The 24768-nt window shown below is 30.2% G+C and overlaps 1 protein-coding gene across 1 annotated transcript; it reads left to right on the top strand.

Moving 5' to 3' along the window:
• LOC109327152 (WAT1-related protein At4g08300-like) lies at nt 13850-19082 on the top strand. The gene is made up of 7 exons (XM_019560211.1): nt 13850-14168; nt 14592-14654; nt 16341-16457; nt 17373-17619; nt 18096-18254; nt 18400-18551; nt 18653-19082. The coding sequence occupies exons 1-7, from the start codon at nt 13957-13959 to the stop codon at nt 18873-18875; spliced, it is 1173 nt and encodes a 390-aa protein (XP_019415756.1). The 5' UTR covers nt 13850-13956; the 3' UTR covers nt 18876-19082.

Genomic DNA, 24768 nt, shown 5'->3' with positions numbered 1-24768 from the left:
GGATTTCAATGATAATATCTTCGGGAAGCATTTTTTTTTTGCTAAGGAAAATGTATTAAAATCAGCAGAAGAGGTACTAACCCAATACAAAGTAAAGATCAAAAGTTGATCTTTTTGTTATTTCTAATTGATACACCTGCACCATTTATAGCCTTGAGAGAATGCTGGCCCTCTCTCTCATAAAATATTTTCATATATATATCGTTATCTGTTCTATGAAAAGATTTCTCACGTTTAACTTTTTAGTAAATCTAATATATTGTTTTATTGTGTTTTTTCTTTCTTGGAGACTGAGTCTCATTCCTTATCCCTACTTAAACTGTATCCCCAAACTTTCTCACCTTTATCATAACTATTTAAACTTTATCCCATAATATATCTCATATTTTATAAGACTTTATCTCTTTCTTTTTCATTTTTATTAATCAGTTAGTGAGATTGTGAAAAAATATTTCCATATCTATCTATTTATAATATACAGATTGGAGTTAGTTTTCATAGGGTATAAATTTTCGGTAAACCTATACTTTTATTTGGGTTTTTTCTTTCTAGAGACTAGGTCTTATCTTTATCTCTAACTCTTGAACAATATCACAAACTCTCATCTTTTATCATAACTCTCTCAACCTTATTCCATAATATATCCCATATTCTTTGCACTTTATCCCTTACATTTTTTTATTGATTTATTTTGAATCTTCGAATTTTATTTTTTTGATGAGTTTTATATAGACATAACTGTATGTATACAATTAGAACAAGGAAGATTGATGAATGTTAAAAAGGAGAATGAAAAGAAAAAAAGAAGAGAGAGAAAACTTCAATAATGTTTTGGTATATCTGATAATATTAAGAGGAATATAAAGTATTGAATTTAGTCCTAAAAATAAGATAAATAAAATTTAACCTTGAAATATTTTCAATTTATAGGATTGCCATGAGAGAGAAAAATCGGGATGGATTGTTGCTATTACTAATTGGATGTTAATTATTAATAAATAAATAAAAAGTCAATCCAAAATTTATATCTATATTTGAACATGGATAATAATAAATAATTGATATATGAAACTGGAGGAAAAATTATACGCGTATTACACTTTATAATTTAATTAAATGTACATGAATCTATATCAAATTTTAATATTAGTTTATTATATTAGTATCAATCAGTCAATGTACCAAAAAGTATCAGTCAATCATGATATTGATAACATAATTTGGTGCGTATGAAGATTCAAATTAATAAAGATTTTAAAAGAATGAAGCTATTTTTTTACTAATGATATCCCCACATCTTTTTTTGATAATAAACTATTCTTTTTTAGAATTCAGGTTGTTTTTTTCAACAAATGTTGCTTCAAGGAATCTTATAAAACCTTAAATCATTAGACAAGTTATAAGTTAATTTATTATAAGATTATTAAATAGACTTGAATGTGTGTAAACTTATTCATTGCACACAAAAGCAATAATTTCTTTCAATTAAGAGGTTGTAGTTAATAGCTGGACTACCTACTTGATTTTCTTTTTTGAAATTCAAGTTAATAACATAAAAAATAATAAATAATAAATAAGAGTATATTTATCAAAATATTATAAATATAAATCAAATTAATGATTTTTTTAATTTGTAGAGAATATCTAAAATAAAAAATGAATAAATATATCATATTCTTAAATTTAAGTATACAAAATGGCAAAATAGTAGGTATTTAGCTAGTTATCTGTCTATTTATAATATACAGATTGACAATCAATATTATCCAAAGTTGTGGCACATTTAACTTTTGAGTGAATGTGATACTTTATTTTGGAAAATTTAGGTAATATCATAAATGATTCAAAATATTTATGGAATTAGTGTAGTTTTTAGAAAACTTGTAGATGAAGGGGAGTCATGGACCAAAATTAAATAATAGGAGAATGTTGAATCATGGACTTCTTGATTACCAAGTAAACTAAGAACCACAAAATTAGAGAGTATTTTTATTATTAATATACAATGAAAATCGTGTTTAGGGTACACAACTTCTAAAAAAGTGGAACTCATGGATTGGAAACACGACTTTCATGGAAGAGAGCGAAGGTGTAAGAGTCTCGTGCCTCAAATGCACGAAATTACAGGGAAGTCGCATTCCTAATCCATGACTTTCCTACCCTAAGAACTCCACTACTTGCATAAATATTTTGAAATATATACTAAATGTGTGATAGTATAATTTGACTACAGTGTACACGTAAATTTCTCCTTTATTTTATTAGATTTACTCTCTCCCAGAGACTAGGCCTCATTGTTATCCATAGTCTTCTTAAAATAAGGATTAGGGGTGAGCATGGGTTGGGACGGGTTAAGACTTGTCCTTACCTGGCCCTAAATATTGGTTGGGTCACTTTTTTGAACCCGGGTCTGACCCTAGTCCCGGAGGTAAGCCGACCCTAAATAATGACTGAGTCAGTCTTTAAACCCGACCCGACCCTAAACTCGATTAAATATAATATATACTTATTTTAGATAAAGACTTCTCAATACTATTTATTATGATGACTATGTAGTTTGATATATAAAATGTTATATGTATATATATTATTAATCATATATATATTATGTAAAATTTCAAGAATAAATGATATTTTCGATCAAAATGAAATCATTACTCTATACATATGTGTGTAGATACAGATACAAATATGATGAGCGAATGATCATGTAATGGGACGGACCAGATCATTCTTGGTCCCTACCCAATCCTAAATATTGACCAGGTCTATTTTTTGAACCCGAACCCGGCCCCAGACCCAATCAAACCTGACTCTATTTGGACCCGATCATGATCGGGCCGTGCCGGGTGAGCAGGTAGGGCCGAGTCCTGCTCACCCCTAATAAGGATAACACAAAAACACGATACACAGACACCTATAGAAATACCCGTAATGAGTGAAAATAAATTTTATCATATTTGTCCTATGGGTACCGCAAAATTTATAAATTCGTTTTTTAATTAAATTTTTATATATTAGTTTTTTTATTATTTTATGATTATATATTATATACTTTATTATTATTGCATAGTAAATTACACACATTTGATTATGATATTATTCATATAATAATTATTTTTATATAAATCATTACAAATTATATAAATATATAATTAAAATAAAAAATCAATGAGGTACTCACAAGTATCTGCTACCAACATAGATACACACAAATATTATAAATTTGGGAATAGAAAAACACTACCTTACCCGCTTGTGCTCATTATCATCCTATCTTAAACTTTATTCCCAAACTCTCATCTTTTATCATAATTATTTGACCCTCACTTATATTAACTCATATATTGTTAGACTTTATCTCCTACATTTTTAATTTATATTGATAATTCTCATATGAAAATTATGATAATAATTAATCTCAGCCTTACAATCATATATAAATTGTTAGAATTAAAAGTTGGTTATTAATCATATAATTATATATTTTAATTTTGACTATTTAAATAACATCTAATAATTTGTACTATTGTTCTCATTTATCATAATAACATAATGTTCTAATATGATTATAAATATATAGAATCATATAAATATACAGAATTACAAAGTAACCGGAGTGAAAATAGTTCTCACAATAAATTTACATTATACAATCATACATGGATATTAGGATTTAGGCTAATAATCACATGATCACTTCAATAAAATCATATGTATTTTATCTTTAAATATTGATTATTCAAATAAGATTTAATGATTTATATTTGTTATTTAAATAAAAATTAATTTTAATTGAATCAATTCCTATATAATCGCCTCACCTTTGTAGTATCAAATTTTCTCCCCTACATAATCATATCTTAAAGTGAGATTTAGGTTAACAAATTTGAAATGTCAATATAACCATCAAATTAATTATCGAGATTGTGATAATATATTTCCATATCTTTCTATTTATGATATATAAATTGAAAGTTAGTTTTAACATGTATAACTTTTAAGTAAATCTAAATTTCTGTTTTATTGGGTCTCATTCTTTACCCCATATTCTTTTAAACTTTATCTCCATCTCTCATCTTTTATCATAACTCTCCCAATCTTATTCCATAGTATATCCCTATTATTTCATATTTTATATCCTACTTTTAATTTTTATTTTTACATTATTTTGATTTTTTTTTGCTGTATAGAATTAAGCGTTCGAGGTGAGTATCACCAAACAGTAATAAATAGAAAAATAAACCTGAATCTAAACGCAAATCCAAACTAATTTAGTTTTTCTTGTTAAACAGGTAGATTTTGGATAAGTACCCACTTGTTCTATTTATAATGTCTATGAAGAGCTTCATGGCTGAATTTGGTTTGGGATTTTCGCCACCAATATTAATGGCCCATTAGTTGTCATCTAAGGCCCATAAACTTATCGCGATTAGATCACAAAAACTAGAAAGAGAAAAGCAACGGGAATGAGTGGTAATTAGAGTCGGATCCATTCAAAATGCTAGAATTTAGTTTGAACAATAGAGGGAGAAGACCAACATCGTTTGAACTGAGAAGGTGTGCAAGTGATAGTTTGGAGAAATTATTTTAACTAATAGTTCTAGTCATATATATTTTTTGATTGATTTTGAATAAACTTATTTAATTTTAAGTATTATCAATGATCAGAATTTTGGTCTAAACTATTAATCTTAAAAAATGTAATAATATTTCCTTCATGACACAAAGGAGAATGTGGTTACCTAGAAAAGGAGAGGAGGGATGGAGATGGAGGCTGTTTTTTTTGTATAACTAAAAATATCGTTTCAAGAAGTTGAACTTAGGGATATACTAAAACTTTATATCATTATACCAACATCTTATTGACGTCGAAGTTATTTTCATCAATCTATGAAGTACTTTCCTATTTTATTTTTATTTTTTTGTTGTTGTTCCATTTAGCATGTTCACATAAATATCCACTTGTGAGGGTTTAATGTTTTCTATGTTAGGTTCATTCAATGAGTGGTCAAGTCCATGAAAATATTAAGTGCAAAGACTAAAAGTTAAAAATAAAAAACGTTAATTATGCATACAAATGAGAAAATTGATCATTAGATTATTAGCCTTACGTCCAATGCTTTGGCTAACCAACCTAAGGGGAATTATGGTTTTAGTTATGGATTAAAGCCAAATTTACACGAATAATTAGGGATTGAGTATTGGTAAGTGAATTTAGATTAGTAAAATAGGATTGAAGGCTTTTGTTAATCCAATTTAAGATTGTCGAGGTTTAGTTTACTTCATTGCATTTTCATTTATTATTATCTTTATTTAGTATTTGACAATTTCTCTAAAATAAGAACTCACTTTTTTTTAATAATTTAATCATTTGTTTTATATGTTTCACCTATCATTACACATTTTATTACTCTAAATAATTGTAGTCATCAATGTTGCCACCATCTTATTATCGCCACTGTCATCTTATCATCATTATCACAGATAATATCACTGACATTATTGCCCTTGTCACAATTATCATCACCCTCCCATCGTTATAAAAAGATAATTTTACACAATAATCGTTCAGACAAACTATATTTAGTAATAAACTTGTTGAAAAGCCCGTTGAAAGATTTAAAGCTAGGAATTAATGACTGAAAGTAGATAAATTGGTATTTAATAAGTTGAGTGATAAATTAGTTGAAAATAATAAAATTATGTAAAAGAACTCATAACTCAAGTTGTGTAAGACATAAATCACTTTTTGAAGACTTTTGAAATCATAATTTAGAATCTCCAAGTTTCTCTATAAAAAATCTCCCACAAAATATAATGAATTATTCCCTTTCGGGATGCATGGTTATCTCTTTCAACAAATGCTGCTCATATGAGTCGAATTATTAATTGTTTAGTTTTATAAGAATCTAAGATGACTTTACACCATTAGATTAATACATTGTTGATGTTCATTTTTAGTTAAATATGCTTATTAACCGACTTATAATTTCTTTCTTTATTTTATAATTATATATTTAAATAAGCTTATTAGGGTGAAGTAATTTAGATTTTAACAATGAGTATCTTAGGATTGATACTTGCTCTATTCCATATATCATCCTAGCCATCTTTTGGGTTCACTTTTGAGGGAGGAGACTGCTTAATTTTCAAAATCATTATTTGACATGTTGGATAATGTAACGTGTGTGAATGGACAACAATTGAATTCAAAGTTGCACTAAATATGAAGTAATCAGCAATAGAAGAAGATAGATGAAATTGAGTTATAACTCATGAATTCAAGGCATTCATGGCTGAGTATAAGGCAGAAATTAGAAACAGAAAAGTACAGAAAGAAAAGTAGGGAAACCAGAAAAGTTCCATAACTACTAGGCAGAAGAATTCACACTTGATTCATGCCATTCATCATGTAATCATGCCATTTATTATTCTTCTTTTTTCTCCTTAAACTTCCCCTCCTTTCCCCTTCTGCCACGTGCTCATTCTTAATAACAATTTCTCTTTCCTTCTTTGTCCATAACAGAATTTGATTTATATTCCCTTACCTCATTTCCACGTGTTACATTTCTTCCCCCATCGAAGACAATCTTGTCCTCAAGGTTGAAGTTAGGATAAGAATGATAAAGTCTTCTAAATCTTCCCAAGTAGCTTCCTTGTGCTCTGTTGTGTCCCACTGTACTAGAACTTGTGGAATTTGTTTGGAATTCTGTACTATAACGCGAGCCTTGAGATTGTTAAGGGGTTACAGCAAAGGACCTTGCTGAACAATTGTTAAGGGAAGTGGAAAGTATGGTTGTGAGGAACTGCCTTTGAATTGCTTCAATAAGGAAATGTGAAAAACTGGATGAATATTTGCAGATTCAGGCAACTACAATTGATAAGCAACCTCTCCAATCCTTTTAAGTACCTTGAATGGGTCAAAGTACCTCAAACTGAGTTTATGATTCTTTCTTAGTGCCACTGAATGTTGTCGATATGGCTGAAGCTTCACTAGGGCCAGGTCTCCTACCTCCAATTGAAAATTTCTTCTCTTTTTATCTGCTTGCAACTTCATTTAGTTTTGAGACTTCAATAAGTTGTCTTTAAGTTGTCTCAATAACATATCTTTGTCCTGTAAAGCTGCCTGAACTGAGGGTGGATCTTGTGCATGTCATTCATACTTGACAATAGATGGTGGAGGTCTGCCAAATACCGCTTGAAAGGGAGACATTTTCAAACTGTGGTGAAAAGAACTATTGTACCAAAATTGAGCCCATGGAAGCATTTGTACCCAAGACTTAGGATTATCAAGTAAAAGCATCTTAAGTGCATTTCTAGTGTTTTATTCAGGTTTTCAGTCTGTCCATCAGATTGTGGGTGGTAAGAAGAACTCATAGCCAACTTAGTACCTTGAGCTTTAAACATGTGTTGCCAAAAAGAGCTAACAAACACTTTGTCCCTATCTGAAACAATGGACTTAGGAATGCCATACAACCTTACTATGCTATTGATAAATGCCTCAACCATAGTCTTACTATTAAAATTAGTTCTTAAAGGAATAAAGTGACCAAATTTGGAAAGTCTGTCAACAACAACAAGGATAATGGTTAACCCATTGGAACTAGGTAATTTTATGATGAAATCCATGGCAAGGTCCTTCCAAATCTTATTAGGAATTGGTAGTGGTTGAAGTAGTCCAGATGGCATGATATTTTCGATCTTGGCTTGTTGACAAATGGAGCATTCCCTCACAAATGTTCTGATGTCCTGTTGCATCTTTGGCCACACACATTGAGAAGTTATTGAGGCTAAGGTCTTGATCATACCTGCATGTCCCCCTGTTTTTGATCCATGAAACTCCTACATCAACTTGAGTTTGAATGCCAAATTATCAGAAATCATGATTCTCCCTTTAAACAAAAGAATATCTTTCCATAATGTATAATCAGAAGTGTGTGTGGAAGCAATGCCAAATGTATTGAGCAAAGCTTTTAGTGCAACATCTATAGATTGTAACTTGATCAACTTTTCGAGCCAAATGCTTATAGGTTGTGACCAAGCTATGAATAAATTTCTAGATAGAGAATCAGTTGCAATGTTGTCCTTGCCAGGTTTATATTGAATACTGAAATCATATCCTATAAACTTGGGTGGCCATTGTTGTTGTTCAGGGGTTTGGATAGATTGTTCCAACAATTCCTTCAAACTCTTTTGGTCAGTTTTAATCACGAACTTATGCCCCAACAAATAATGTCTGAATTTGGCTAAAGACTCAGTGATGACAAAAAATTCCCTAGCATAAGCATATTGCCTTTGCATTCTCGGAGACAATTTTTTTGAGAAGAAGACAATGAGGTGGTTGTCCTGCCTTAGAACTGCACCAATGCCAAAACCTGATACATAAGTCTCAAGAATGAATGGAGCATTAAAATTAGGAGCAGCTAGTACTGGACTTGTGGTTATGGCTTGCTTAAGCTGCAAGAATGACTCTGATGCAGACTCAGACCATTTGAAGGAATCCTTCTTAAGTAAATTAGACAAAGGGGCAGCAAATGAAGCATAATGTTCGACAAATCGCCTGTAATAGCCACTAAGCCCAAGAAAACCTCTAAGCTGTTTCAAATTAATTGGTTGGGGCCATTGTTGGATTGCTTCAAGCTTCATAGTATCCATAGCAACTCCTGCACCTGAGATTGTATGACCCAAATATTCTATTTGCTGAACTCCAAAAGAGCACTTGGAGAATTTTGCAAAAAACTTATGGTTCTGCAGTATTTGTAAGACCAATTCTAATTGCAACAAATGATCTTGCCAAGAATAACTATAGACCAAAATGTCATCAAAGAAAATCAACACAAATTTTATCAGTAAACCTTTGAAGATGTCATTCATCAAACTTTGAAATGTAGTTGGAGCATTGGTCAATCTAAAGGGCATAACCAACCAATCATAATGGCCTTGATGGGTTCTGGAAGCAGTCTTGAATCTATCTGCAGGATTTAACAAGATTTGATGATATCCTGATCTTAAATTCAATTTAAAAAAAACAAACACCAAATAGCTCATCAATCAGTTCATCCACAGTCAGAATTGGAAGGAATCCTTGATAGTAAATGCATTAAGGGCTCTATAATCTGTACATACTCTCCATGATGGGAGAGGAAAAAGGGCTCTTACTTGGTTGTATAATACCCCGTTGCAACATTTTATGGACCAACCTTTCAATTTCAGCTTCTTGGCTATGAGGATACCTGTAAGGCTTAACCTTAAGAGGGTTTTAGCCATGTAACAATGGAATGGAGTGGTCATGAGATCTGGAGGGTGGAAGAGATGTAAGTTAGAGAACACCTCTTGGTAAGTATGTAATAGTAAGGCTAAATTAGGGTTCAATTCCACTATTAAGGATGTGAAAGGAAGAGAAGGAACCTCATCCTCCAATACCTGCATACTATAAATCTCAGCAATAACATCAGTGTGCACCAATCTTCTTAGATGGGGAAGTTTTGCTTGAGTGGGAATGAGTTCTTGTTCACCTTTGAGGGAGGTGAACTTGCCTTGCCACATGAACTTCAATTGCAATGTCCTATAGTCAGCTATATGAGGGTCAATTGTCTTCAACCAACAATCTCCCAAAATGAGATCAACACCTGAAATTGGCAACAAAAAATAGGCAATTGAAATGAATTTTCTTGAGCTTGAACTGTAATCTCTTGGACCACACCTTCAGCAGACATATAATTCCCATTCCCCACTATGACTTTGAACATAGGAGCAGGTTCAATAGCCATTTTTAGAAATTTTGCAACTCGAGGCTGAAGAAAGTTATCAGAACTTCCCCCATCAATTAGCACAGTGATGGGTAGCTTGTCAATATGAGCCAAGAAGCGAGTTGTACCAACCCCTATACCACCTTTTAATGCATTTAAGGACAAATGATGATCAAGAAACGGGTCCACTTGCTCAACCCCCAACTGCACCTCATTGGCATCATCATCCTCCACTAATTGCAAAAACAACATCTATCTATTAAGGCATTTGTTATTAAAGGTATCTTTCCTCATAGAGTCTAGCCAAAGCCACAACATGCAATAGAGTAGGAGGAACCATAGCTACTACATCCCGTCTAATCTCCTTCTGTAAGCCCCCCACAAACAGTTCAAGAGTGCTTCATCATTTAAGCCTATTGATCTATTAGCTAAGGCCATGAATTTAAGATGATACTCAGAAATAGAACCTGTTTATGTCAACTTGAACAATTCGATCATTGGACAATCATAAGGGGAAGACCCAAATTGAGACTCCATTGCACGAGTCAGATCCAACCAAGAACTCACATCAGAAATGCGTTGCAACATTTGAAACCAAGGTACCACATCTTTGTCAAAATACATAGCAGCAATATCTACTCGAGATATATCCGGAGTATTGTGATAATTGAAGAACTTCTCTGCCTTAAATATCCATTCCAACATCGGGGTCGTCCCATCAAAGTGAGGAAATCCAAGAGAAATTTCCTTCACATGTAAAATCATTCTCTCATGAGCAGCCAATGATGTGCTTGAGTTCGAATGACTTCCATCAACGTGAGAAGTATTCAATAAGATCTGTTGTAACGCGCGTTGAATCTGATCCATACGATCGTTGTGGTCATTGAATTTGCTCTCCATTGTGTGAGTCAATCGATGAATTTCTTCAGCATGATTCATCACCGTAGCTTGTAAATCTTCGAGTCTGGTATTCTCCGTCATGGAAGCTCAATGAAAGCATCAATATAACGTTTGTGAATGGACAACAATTGAATTCAAAGCTGCACTAAATATGAAGTAATCAACAATAGAAGAAGATAGATGAAATTGAATTATAGCTCATGAATTCAAGGTATTTATGGCTGAGTATAAGGTAGAAATTAGAAACAGAAAAGTACAGAAAGAAAAGCAGGGAAACCAGAAAAGTTCCCTAACTACTAGGCAGAAGAATTCACACTTGATTCATGTCATTCATCACGTAATCATGTCATTTATTATTCTTCCTTTTCCTCCTTAAACTTCTCCTCCTTTCCCCTTCTGCCACGTGCTCATTCTTAATAACAATTTCTCTTTCCTTCTCTCTGTCCATAACAAAATTTGCTTTATATTCCCTTACCTCATTTCCACGTGTTACAGATAATTTTAAATGAAAAGACATACTTGATTTCTTGGATGATGATGAAGACTTCAAGAAAGGATAGAACAATATTGATTGGGATTATCAAGCAACCAAAGAAATGCTTAAGAAAGCATTTATCAGTGGCTTCTGTTGTGTGAGTAAATTTAGAGAAGAAAGAGTTTGTGGAATAGAGCTCATAAAGCGAATTTAGAAAATATTCCTTATATTATTGATTAAAAAGAAGTCAATCATACTTAGCTTATTCATACAAAGGGAAAGAGAGCTTGAAATCCAAGCAATGAATGAAAGTGATTATAAAACAACCTAATTAACTCCAACTCTTAACTAACTATTTATAATAAGCATGTAATGAATAATACGCCAAAAATGAAAAATGAACCCAATAGATGTACTAGGATGATATATACAATATGCTCATCCAATTAGTAGAAACAAAAGTTATTCCAGTACAATTCTTTAATAAATAGTACTCCTCATTAAATAATACTAATGCATGCATCCTCATCTAATAAATGAGAAGAACAAATCTAATAAATCATAATTACTACCTTAACCATCTAATTCATGGTTCCGGTTAATGTGGGAGCATAATTAAATTGAGGGACTAAAATGAGAAGAAGAATAAAGTTTTGATGTATTAAGTTGATAAAATAAATTAAGTTGAAGTCCAAAATAAAGGTTTTATATTATAAGATATAAGTACATTTATGATATATTCTAAGTTGCAGACTTCTCATGATCTTAATTAATAAAATCACTATATTAAATCCTAATATTTTTTTAATTTAGATCACGTATATCTTTTATGAGAGATAATAGTATTCGAGCTAAAAACATTCAAAACATGTGGAGCTAGTGATATCCATCCATTTTATTGATTTATACGTAAGAATTTGAGGTTCATTTTATTACTATTTTAACATATGAATTAATTCCATTTCCTTTATTATTCAAAGAATCCAAAGGTGAGTGGCCATGAAACAAAAGGAGTACAATATCATGTGTATCACCAAACCCTGCAACTATTATTGTTGTAACAACCCTCAATCTCTCATGGACACGATATCTAAAACAATAACAAAAAACCTTCAAAGTTCTTGTTGCTTTTTTCTTGAGTTGAGCATTAGTATATCCCTCTAAATCCCAGGATTTTGGTGTTGGAATTCTAAGTGTAAGTTAGATGCAAATGACAATATTTTTTCTCACAAATACTCTCTCAAATGGAACAAGAATTCTCACCAAGAATGCACTCACAATATATGTGTAAATGAAAGAGATGTTGTGTGTTGTGAAGATGATTTTGAAGCTCTCTATATGTGTCCTTTTATAGGCAAGCAAAGTCTTGGTATCTTGGATTCCAAGCATTGGATGCTTGGAAACAAAGCCATAAAAGTGACATAAAATGCCCTTAAAGAGAGCCATAAAATTGTCATAAAATTCTTTTAAGGCATAGTAATGAGAGGCATCTAACCAGATGTATTTGAAAAGTTCCATATTAGTGAATAATGAGTAATTTGAAGTCTTTTAAATAGATGGAATCATAAACATTGTAATACTTTTAAGGTTTTCCATTAAAATATGATGTAAGATCCACTTGATGTGATTCATCATCATTATTTGCCTCAATACAAACCTTGCCAGGTTTTATGCTTGCCTTTCTTATCATTTTTCTGAATACCAATTAGCTTCTTAATCATTTTGGTGTACTCATACATAACAAAAGAATCATCTTTTTTGGTCTATAACAAGTCATGTAATATGCACTTAATAGTTAGTAAAGAACCTACTCACAATTTATAAGATTGTGAATTCAAGTCACACAGTTAGAACTTGTTGGTAACTTTAATTTATAAAAGAAAAAATTAAATATGCTCTCAATAGTTAAGGGTCTAACCATAGGTAAAACTGCTAAATGAACGAATCATCTTTCCAACTTTCTAAATGGTGTACACATATATGGCACCGACTCTAATTATTCAACATCACATATGAACATATTTGCTGGCGTCATTATGAAGCACTAAACCTAAAGTCCATTTGTTGGTCAATGGAATAAAACATCTCCCACTTCCCATAAATTTAACAAGCACATAAGAAAAAGAAAGATAAATTATAGTAAGAGGACAAATATATCACTTATTTTTTAGATAGATGCAAATAATACGTCCTAACTTTTTTCTTTTTTTATTCTATGTTATATACATGATGAGAGGATTCTAGTAATGGGTATGTTATGAGAAATGGATAAGAGGGATCTCTAGTTAGTAGGGTGAAAATTGAAGAGAGAGAGAATTACTGCTTAGGAAAAGTGCAGGTATTTGTGTGAAACTACTATTTTGTCTCAAATCATGTGACTTACAAACAAAAAAAATAATGAAATAATAACAACAATAATAATAAATTTTTAAAATTTTAACTATCATGATATATTTTCATTTATGTGAGACATGATTTAGAACATCATCTCAGATAGAATAGAATAGTTAAGTTGGTAAAACTGAGGCTTCTTTAAATAAGTCTATACTTTTTTTGCACTATAAAAAAGGACGTTTGCATTTTGAGTATCTAACTATCATGACATGTTTTCATTTATGTTAGACATAATTTAGAACATCATCCCATGTAGAATATCTAATTTGGTGAAACTAATGCTTCTTTAAACAAGTTTATACTTTTTTTGCACTATAAAAAGGACGTTTGCATTTTGAGTGTCACACACAAATTAACTCATTAGTGTCACAACTCAATTCTAGTGAGAGAGGTTCTGTGCGTGTGTGCATTTTGTGTGTCACAAAGTTAAGAGAGATGGAGGAGCAAAATGGTAGTGGCAAGTTTAGCACGGGGCTTCATAAATTGAAACCTTACCTTGGTATGGTGTCACTTCAGTTTGGGTATTCTGGAATGTATATTATCACCATGGTTTCTTTCAAGCATGGCATGAGCCATTGGATACTTTCTGTGTATCGTCATGTAATTGCTGCTATTTTGATTATCCCCTTTGCTCTTGTTCTTGAAAGGTATATGTCTCTTCTTCATTAATCTTACAAGGTGTTTTAAATTGCGGTCGCATTTATAATCATGATTGTGATTATTACGGCCGTTGTAATGCAGATTATGATTGTTGCAGTGTAAATTATTTTATGATTAAAACAATATTTTTAAACTCGATGTGGTCTGATGCGGTTGCACTGCAATCCGATGTACCTGCTTCATTGTGATTCAATATCACATCATAATTGTGACAATTGTAGTGTGATGTGGTTAAATCACCAACTTTATACTCAGTTTTAAACATCTTTTGATGTTCATTCTACCTCTGTCTACTTTTCAAGCATCAGCTTTTGTTGTTCGATTTAGCTTGATGACTAAGATATATGGCTATCTATTTTTGAAGCCTAAGCTTAACAATAAGGGTTATGTTTTCTTCCTCATTTTTACAGAAAGATAAGGCCAAAGATGACTCTCCCAATCTTCCTGAGGATAGTGGCTCTTGGTTTCCTTGAGTAAGGATCTTCAAACCATTTCCACATATAAACATATTCGCAGCATCGCATGATTCATTTCGTTTGTTCCATCTTATTCTCTTCATGCATGGACCGTGTATGAAAATATTTTAACTCTTGCATGCATAAATAACAGAGCATATAATTTAATATAATATAACCTTTCTTTATATTCATTCCATAGGAGTATTGCGTAGAATCTATATTCTTGCTTGTTGGAACACACAAACTATGTGAATCAATTCTAACGAATCATGTTAATTTAACTGCTAATTGATTTTGTTCTGCATCTTAGTGAAAACGAACAATTAATTATACATATAGTGCATAATAAATAAAAATAGATTAAATATGTTAACAATGCACTTTTTAAATATTTTTCTAATATTTGATAAATTTTAAATGTGATATATTAAATTATATGGATTCGTTTTTATTTACTAGAGTTTATATGAACTGAGATGGTGTAAGTTTACTAAATGTTGTGCACTGAGATGGTGTAAGTTTTTGTACAATAATATCCCAGTATTATTCATTATTTATGTCATTATGTGTGAATTTTATTTAAAAATCGACATTGTCTAATAAATGATATATTAACAGTATAATATTTTTTTACATTATTAATATACATCTATTAAACTCTAGTAAGTAATAAATGTGTGTTTACAATATTAAAAGAGTGATAATGTATTGTTGGAAATGAAATTACTAATAATCACCCATCTAATTGGCCCATTTGTTTTCCTAGTGGATGGCTGATGACAACGACCTACCACGAAATCATTAACAAAACGCATTGTTTCCAATCAATGTTTCATTTCTTACCGACTAATAACGTTAATTATCCTTTTGTTATTTTAAATAAATCATGTGTGGAAAAGATTGCAAGGCACTTTTAGCATATATTTGAATTATAATTGTCAAGTTTCAACTTTTTTGGTCAAGTAATTGGATGGAGATGATGTTATGTGTCCTAAAAAAAAGTTCAATGGTCCAAATTTCTACCTCATTTTAGTATTATAGAGAATCTCAATCATGTTTGATAAGGGTAAATTTCTTCAACAAATAATATGTTTAGCAATAGTCGTGACTGATTTCTGTCTAGACATGAGAAATTCTTATGTCATTTGAGAGAGTGATCCTCTAATAGAGAGGGAAATGCTATGAAAAAATAAAGAAAAAACAATATATATTGATATTTATATTCTTTTTATTTAAGATGATATCATATTTTTATCTTTAAAATACAAAGAAAAAAATCATTTTTCTCTTTATTATTTGAGAGGGGTTTCACTCGTTTTGAGACCATTAATCTAGGTTATTTCTGATAGGAATAAATATTTAAATTCTTTATTATAAGTAACTAGGATCTAATAAAATAGAAAATAAGTTCTCAACCAATAATATAATTTTCTTATATATTGTCTGTGCATTATTCATCACTTATTTATTAATAGATATTAAATTTTTAATGAAGTAATACAATGATATAAGATATAATTTTATTTGCTATATATTAAACTTATAATAAAATATATGATAATTCACACCCCTTTAAAAGTAAGTAACATAAAATTGCTCCGTTTGATATTATCCTAAAATTTGTAAAACGTTACAAATTAGCTTTTTCTATATAGGTTTTGTTAATAAGTACTTAACTTTGTTAATGATGAAATGGAACAGGCCAGTGCTTGATCAGAACTTGTACAACATGGGAATGAAGATGACCTCAACAACATTTGCATCAGCCACTACAAATGTCTTGCCAGCCATTACATTTGTGATGGCACTCATTTTCAGGTAAGCCACCAATCACTTCACTCACCATGATAAGATAAATGGAAATTTGTAAAAAACTCTTCTCAAAATATATTTAATATGTCATATTTAAAGACAAATACATTTATATTTTTTGATGTTATCATTTAGGATTAAGTTTTAATTAGAATTAAAATTTTAATTTATTATCAAATTTTATTGAGATACCTCTTTATACAAGCCTTTATCCGAAACTTTGTGTACTTAAGCAAAGGAAAAAAGGCTAGTTGCATTCGTGGATAGAATGATACTATAATCCAACTATCGTAGGCCACACGACATTGCATGGGGCCTTGTTGGACAAATGATATCACAAACAACGTTTTGTGCCATATACACACACTTTTGAATATTCATAATTTCATACTTATGTGTTAAGTAACTCAAAAACAAATTTATTATTATTTTTTAATAGGAAGATATTCACTTACTCCAAGAGTCATCTTAGTCATTAATTTTAGGAAAATTTAATTGTTTGAATTTGTGAGTAGAGATCTAAACTATTAGATGTCCCTATAATTGATGTTTATGATAAAGAGTAAGGAGTAAGTAGATCCACACTCTTTTTTAAAGTTTGAACTAAAACCTTAAAACTTTATTTTATGGATATTTTTAACTTATAAATTATTTCATTCATTTTCTCATTTTCAATGTTGTTAAATATATTTTGGTAGTAATAGGAAAAAATACATTGTTGAAACAACTGATTAAGAAAATCCATATATTGAATATGTAGTCCAACTATTGTGTATGCCAGGTGGTTAAAGCAACTAATATTTTTTTAGACCTGCATTTCTAATCAGCTTCAAGCAATTCTTTTTTTTTAATTTATTGTTTAAGATATATTCTTCATTATTTTAGTGAATCTAATGACATGGCACTTATTCTACTAACCAGGTTAGAGACAGTGAACATGAAAAAATTCCACAGCGTGGCCAAGTTAATTGGAACGGCAATAACAGTCTCAGGAGCCATGGTTATGACTTTGTACAAGGGCCCTGCTTTTAGGATCATAAAGGGTGGAGGAGCAATCAGCAACTATGCCTCGGCCACCGCAACCGAGCCCTCCGGCCAGCACCAAGTTCTCGGTACACTAGAGCTCATTGCAAGTTTATGTGGTTGGGCTGGTTTCTTCATTTTGCAAGTAAGTATATAGAGCCAACTACCTGGCCATATAAATTATACATGTTGTTCCAAAATGTGTGTCACTTATTCTTATTGGTTGGACAAAAATATTTACTTTTTTTATGACCAATCAGAAACATATAGATTGACATATTTTTGGGGAATTAGACTTCTCTCCATGATTGAAGATAAAAGTTGTTGATTTTGCACTTAATTTCAACAAGAGAAATGTTATATCATTATATTATAAGGGATAGAAGTGTCACATCACATTATTTCCTTCTTTTACTTTTGATATATTTCTTTCTTCTTTAATAGAGATGATCTAATTATCCTTTTTCATGTAGAATATGTAACCACTAACCATATATAGTTATATACACATGAACATTTTTATTTTTTATAATGTATAAGTGAAAGCTCATAAATGTGTTCAAAGAGTTCATGCACTAATTAATAATGTGATTTGTTTTACTACTTTGTTGAATTTTGTAGTCATTCACTTTGAAGAAGTACCCAGCAGAGCTTTCACTCACAGCGTGGATTTGTGTAATGGGTATAATTGAGGGTTCAATTGCTTCATTCATATTTGAAAGAGACTTAAGCGTTTGGGTTATAGGGTGGGACTCAAGGCTCCTTGCTTGTGTCTATTCGGTGAGTAACTTTCCATGGAACTAATGTACCCTTTTTGTATATACTCATTATTTTATTGGTTTTTCAATGCTATAATTAAACTCACAATTAAAACCATCATGTGATGATTCCTAGTTAATTTGCACCCAAATTTTGTAATAAATAGGGTGTGGTGTGCTCTGGAATGGCATATTATGTACAAGGGGTTGTGACAAGAGAACGTGGACCAGTATTTGTAACATCTTTCAGCCCTCTATGTATGATTATCACAGCTGCATTGGGTTCTCTTGTTTTAGCTGAGAAGGTTCATCTAGGAAGGTATCTAAAAAATTAAATCATTAGCAATGCCAAATTACTACATATGTTAATTATTTAATTCATATGGTAATTAATTTATTGCATGCTTTCATAATTTCCAGTATATTTGGAGCTATTCTCATTGTCTTGGGGCTTTACACTGTGGTATGGGGCAAAAGCAAAGACAATCCAATAGATATAGGAAAAGAAGGGCAAGAATTACCAATAAAGGATGGTACAAAATCAGGGTCAGAAAATTTGGGCATTATTGAGATAAATAGTCATGGTGATCACATGTTAAAGAAAGAAGCTAGGAAGAATGACCCCTCAGCACCAAGACCATAAAGGACCTTCAGGATTTGCATTATAAATTTTCCTAATTAGCTAGAAAGAGGTAAAGAAAGATTTTGTGCACTAAAAATCTTTCTCAATTAATATCTGCCTCACTGGCTTCATTTACATATGTCTTTCTTGTTTTCCTCTTTTATTATGTGTTCATGTGAAAGTTAAAGTATAATGTTAATCAAATAATGTCATATTGCTTTTTGCCTCTACTGGTGTCTTTTAAGGTTTAAGTACCTTCTTTGTATTGTTTTAATCTTTTTTTTTCTCATGTTGAGTTGAGCTACTTATCATGTTGTAAAGGGAAGATTCCATCTATAAAATAAAACCAAATATATATGAAACATGCTCAAGAAAAAAATAAAATATTTATACTCCATCTATTTTTTATAATCATCTATCTCTTATTTAGAACATAGTCTGGCCAACATAATTAATTAATATAAGTAGTTATTTTTCATATTTATTCTTTATCTCTATATTAATCATCATTAATATTATTTTGTTAATTACTTCTCTTACTATAAAATTAATTGTTAATAGTAACAATGGAAAACTAATTTTTAACATTTTCTTCAACTTCTAACTAAAAAAATAAATAGAAAATAGAGAAAGTCACCTATAACATTTTTTAGTGCTACCAGAGTGCCAAGAGTATCTCCTCATCCTATGAATAAAGAACTAATTATTTTCGGATTGTGTGGCTATCTCTTCCAATAAGTGTCGCTCTCAAAAATTGAAATTACGACTTTATGATCTTTTTGGGGATCTAACTAGACCTTTCATTACTAAACCTACGTTTTAACGCTAAATGTTTAACTAGTGGGTCACCATAAAACAAAAAATTAAGATGTTAAACTAAGAAATAGTAAGGCTAAAAAAAACTTTATGTTACTTTGTCTATTATAGGTTTTAATTCTAACAAAATAAAATATCAATTTGGTCATTTATCTTATTTTAGTTTTCAATTTGGTCCTCTATAAAAATAAAGCCTCAACTTATTTCTCTATCTTTATAAGGTTTGTGAGTTTTACTTCTTTGTTCGTAATATTATTAATTAGATTTAAACCGGAATATGTCTAATTTATCAATTATTCGTTTTCCAATGTTAGAATCTACATTTTCTCACATGAAGACAATGGTAGGGTGTCTTCTATACTTAATTTGAATTCTTGATTAATGAGTATGAAGATAAAATTGAAAAACATTTGAGAGGTATAGGATAAAAAATGATGTTTTATTTTGTTACATGATAAATTTGAAACCCAAAATAATATAAATGATTTTTTTTCCAATTATAAACATAAGAATCTTACAAAAACATAATAGCATTTTAGCCAGATATTAATGATCCACTCACACATAAACAAATCATCCTCTATATATAAATGCAAAAAATTTATCTTCCACCGGAAACTTTCAAGTGACTTTTCTTCGATCACAAAAGTTATTGGGAAAGTTTAGTTCTCTCTGCTTCCTTTTCAAAATTTTGGCATTTAAGACATGTCATGCACTCATGCTACATTAATGTCTCTTTGACGTTTGAAGTATAAAAAAACCGAAAAAAAATGTGATTGGTTATTTTTAATCAAATAGAACGAAATTGACTTAAAGAATGTTCAAATTAAATAATTGATGATCATACATGGAAAAAAAAATAACTATTGCTCAAATTTACAAATCACTGTGTATATAAAGAGAATAATGTATCTCCTTATACAAGGAGATACTCCATTCCCATATATAAATGAAAAGACTTTACCTTGCATTGGAGTTTTTCTAATAATATTTCTTCAACCACAAAAGTCATTGTAAAAGTTATGGTCTCTCATGCTTCTATTTCAAACATGCTTGCCTTTAAGACATGTCATGTGGCATGTTGCTTTAATTTCTCTTAAAAATATTAAAAAAACAAATATGATTGATTATTTTTATTAAGTAGATTGAAATTGACAAGGCATAAATTAAGGACTGTACAAATTAAACAACTGGTTTTCACAGTGCCAATAAATATTTATTGCTGAAACTTTTCCTGTACTGGGCTAGTGAGATGGAGGAATAGTAAGAACTTACTCATAAATCTAATATTTTTTAAATTCTGTTTTTAAATGTCTATTAAACTTACTTATATGATTATTATTTTTAGCACCTTATTGAAGAAGGTTTTTCCACTTGCTCAATCTCCCACATTATGAGACTTTCAAAATGAATGTTTTAAGGATCAGAATACATTGTATACTCTACTATTGATAAATTCATCTTCCTTATAAAACAATTATTAATATACACAAATAATTATTATACATCGTATATTCTAATACTGCCACATACACAAATATAATATGATAGGGTAAGAGAAAAATCTTTTATAATAAGCATTTTCCTAAACATGAACATTATGTAAATACGTATAACCAAAACCGTGAAGATGTTTGTTTTAGTTAAGCAGTTGGTCGTCGTGGTTTTAAAAAAGAGTATTGTTATATATTTTTAATAATTTTCTACTATTAAATATATATATATATATATATATATATATAAGTAGATATTGTTAAAAGAAAAAGATGTATGTATGTAAAAGTTTTTTACATTATCATTATATCATTTATTATTCATTTTCAACAATTCGACTCTTAAATAAAAGTCATTGTATCATTTACCATTCATTTTCAACAACGATCAACTCTTAAATAAAAGTAATACGAATGAATAGTATATGATATACTAATTATGTATAAATTTTTACACTGTCAGTATATAGATATTACACTCTACTATTATTATCTTGAAAAAATGAAGACTTTTTTAGTTAGGATGATTATTAAGAAAAGGTACGTGTTAGAAAAGCTTCTAACTAGCGTAAATCCAAGCTCAAACTTCTCCAACGTCTTTTTTCCTCATGTAACTTTACTTATTCAGTTTGACAACTTGTATATAATTGGCTGAAAATTTACATAGTTCTTTCTCTTCAGCACATTCATTATTTTACTAATCACATGAGCATGATACCACACAGACGTTATTTAAACTATTGGAATATCATTTGGCTTGCTACTATTTGAGCTATCTGGAGGTCTAAGAATGACTTTATTTTTAATTCAGTGCATCCCTCTCTCGAGAAAATTTTTGAGGCTGTTAGGGTTACTTCTTGGCTTTGGATTAATGGGAAGAGGAGCAAAGATCAGATCTTTCGAACTGGATAGCAAACCTCATTTTTTGTCTTGAGTCTATGTTGTAAAGCCTTTAAGTTTTTTCTTTTTTTCCACTTTTTCTCTCTTGTAATTATTTTTTCTCTTAATAAAATCTTTCCTTTTTGCCAATAAAAAAAACTAGTGTAAATCAATTAAGTGCATTTCCACTTTGTGTTATGGTGTTTGCTTTTCTGATGTTCATGGTTTCTAGCTCATCTCATTAGTAATAGTTAGCCGTACGTAATTTCCACACAACCCTATCAACACCACCACAAACAATAATTCTTAATTGTTTGGGTTCCTCTCATTGTTATTAAGTGGTGGAGTTATTAATTGTTTCTTTGTTTTTCCAAGTAATGCACATATGTTACTTTAAGTTTTTAAAATTCTTTTTTTAATGAAGTGTCAATTTTTTATTGGACCGGGACCGAAATAAGAACAGGTGATCTGTGTCCCTTGTTTTTATGCATTGGATGTTTAAGACACATTGCATTATCTAACATGTATACATAAATATGCATACAATTAATTAGCTGGGGTATCCAATTCTTCATGCTTGTTGCATCATTACATATTCCGCTACATTATGTTCAGTATTCAACTGAAAATCGGGTCCCGAAACATAGTGATAATTCTAAATCTTTTGGAAGAAATTAAAATCGAATTTTTCTCTTTTTAAGTTGTAGAGTCAGTATTCAACCAAAAATTTGGTTGCGGCATATATAGTTTGATCTTTTATTCTCATATGTAGAAGGAATTTTATTAAATAGTACAACAGGTACTTACCTAAAACTCACTATAGGCAAACCAAAATAGAGACTTAACAACCAAAGCCTAAAATCAATTGTAGACCCATGTTAGAATCAATATCATTCTGTTTTTTTATCATATGTCCATAATTCAAGTATAGAACAACAAAATATATACTTACTTTACTTAAAATAACATTTGAGATATAAAATTGGGAAATTCATTGGAACTAAAGATATGTTGGCTAATTTGAACATTCCTTTGATTCATAAATAGTTTAATCTACCTCAAAGCAGTATCTAAAAGATAAAAATAAAATATTAATGAAAAATGCTGGATATCATTTATAAATGAAATCAATAATGCTATTAATTCTACATCACATTTTTACACCCAATTTTTACAAGTCAACTTGAATATTAACTTGTTGTATTGGCTTTTAGTTTTTTCTTTTTTCAGCTTCTTTCTCTCCTGTAATTATTTCCTCTCTTAATAAAATCTTTCCTTTTTGCGATAAAAAAAAACTTGCATATAACTACATGTGTTTTTACATTGTGAAACACTTATCGTGATCCCATGCATTAGACTTTTTTCATGTCATCAATTTGAAAGAAAGAATCGATTTTTTTTCCAAATATTTTTTTAGTATTGTTCCCGGATTATCCTGTAATTTCTCATTAGTTTGACAGGTACACTGAAAACAACTAATCAAATTAATATCAAGAATTCTTGGTGAACTAATATTCTTTGGCATAAAAACACTATAAGTTCAGCATCAATTATTCAATTTTATGATTAGTTTGCTGTCATTTTGTAGGTAAAGTAATACTTTCTTGAAATATAATAATATATTATAAAATTAGTCAGGACAATTCCATTATGTCCAGTCCAGAGAATCAAAATAGGAGAACAATGAAGAGAATCAAATTCCATCAGATTCTGTAGCCAAAAAAGTTCCATAAGATTCCTTGCAAGGCACCTCCATTATAATTTTTATTACTAAATATATTTCTCACTCACTCTATGAATAAGGAATAAACCACTTTTGTAATGAGTGGTTTTTTCTACCCACAAATAATACTACAAGAAATTAAATCTTTGTTCTTAGTAGTTTTTCTAAGATCTAACAATGCCTTATAACGTTAGACCAATGTCTTATTGGTAACCATTATATTTTTTTATATCTGACAGCTAACTAACAGAACATAATTACAACACGAGGCTGAATTTTTTTTAATAAATAATCCATCAGAATCTAGAGGGTATCATTCATAAAAAAATATAAATGCACAAATAGTCTTTGGTGTATCTGTTTGTAGTAGCCTAGTAGGATAGAATTGACCTCAAGAATAATTTATATGCTAACAAGCTGAATATTTGTACCCCAAATGGGTGAATGATTTGAGGTTTCCACTTTAATTTTATATTACTTTTCTTCATGTCCATAGCTTTCTAGTTAGATGGAGCTGATCTTCACTTCCAAAATATGAATCACTTCACATATCTCAGTTAGAAAATATAGATTTAATATATATTTTATTTATATTTATATTTTATTTTTATGACCAATAAGAAACAAATATACATAAAGTTATACACATTTTGGAACACAATATGTACTCCCCATATTTGATTATGGTTGTATAAAATTTGGGTTTTCTATTCAATAATTTTGAAAATGGTGATTGTAGCAAATCTGAACCTTGGCTTCATAATTAAAATATAATTCGAAAGTTAAGTCATCCCATTTTTATTATCTTTAAAATGCTTTAAACTATGATTGGTTCGGTGTTGTAAAATGTTACATTTACTGCATATATGGACAATTATGAGAAAATGTAATATATGCAAATTATAGTAGTTACTAGTAACCCTAAAAAGAATCAAAACTATAGTCTTATAGCCTTAAAAACAACCACACAACACCAACTTTCATTTTTGGGCGTCCCTCTAAT

Source organism: Lupinus angustifolius, chromosome LG14 (genome assembly GCF_001865875.1).
Source record: "Lupinus angustifolius cultivar Tanjil chromosome LG14, LupAngTanjil_v1.0, whole genome shotgun sequence".
In the NCBI taxonomy this organism is placed as follows: Eukaryota; Viridiplantae; Streptophyta; class Magnoliopsida; order Fabales; family Fabaceae; genus Lupinus; species Lupinus angustifolius.
The sequence above is the reverse complement of the archived record's forward strand: the minus strand, read 5'-3'. Positions and strand labels throughout refer to the sequence as shown.

Coding starts and splice junctions, on each gene's coding strand:
- LOC109327152 (XM_019560211.1), top strand. CDS start 13,957: ATGGAGGAGCAAAATGGTAGTGGCAAGTTTAGCACGGGGCTTCATAAA. Junction 16,458..17,372: donor GTGATGGCACTCATTTTCAG/GTAAGCCACCAA, acceptor TCTACTAACCAG/GTTAGAGACAGTGAACATGA. Junction 18,552..18,652: donor GAGAAGGTTCATCTAGGAAG/GTATCTAAAAAA, acceptor CATAATTTCCAG/TATATTTGGAGCTATTCTCA.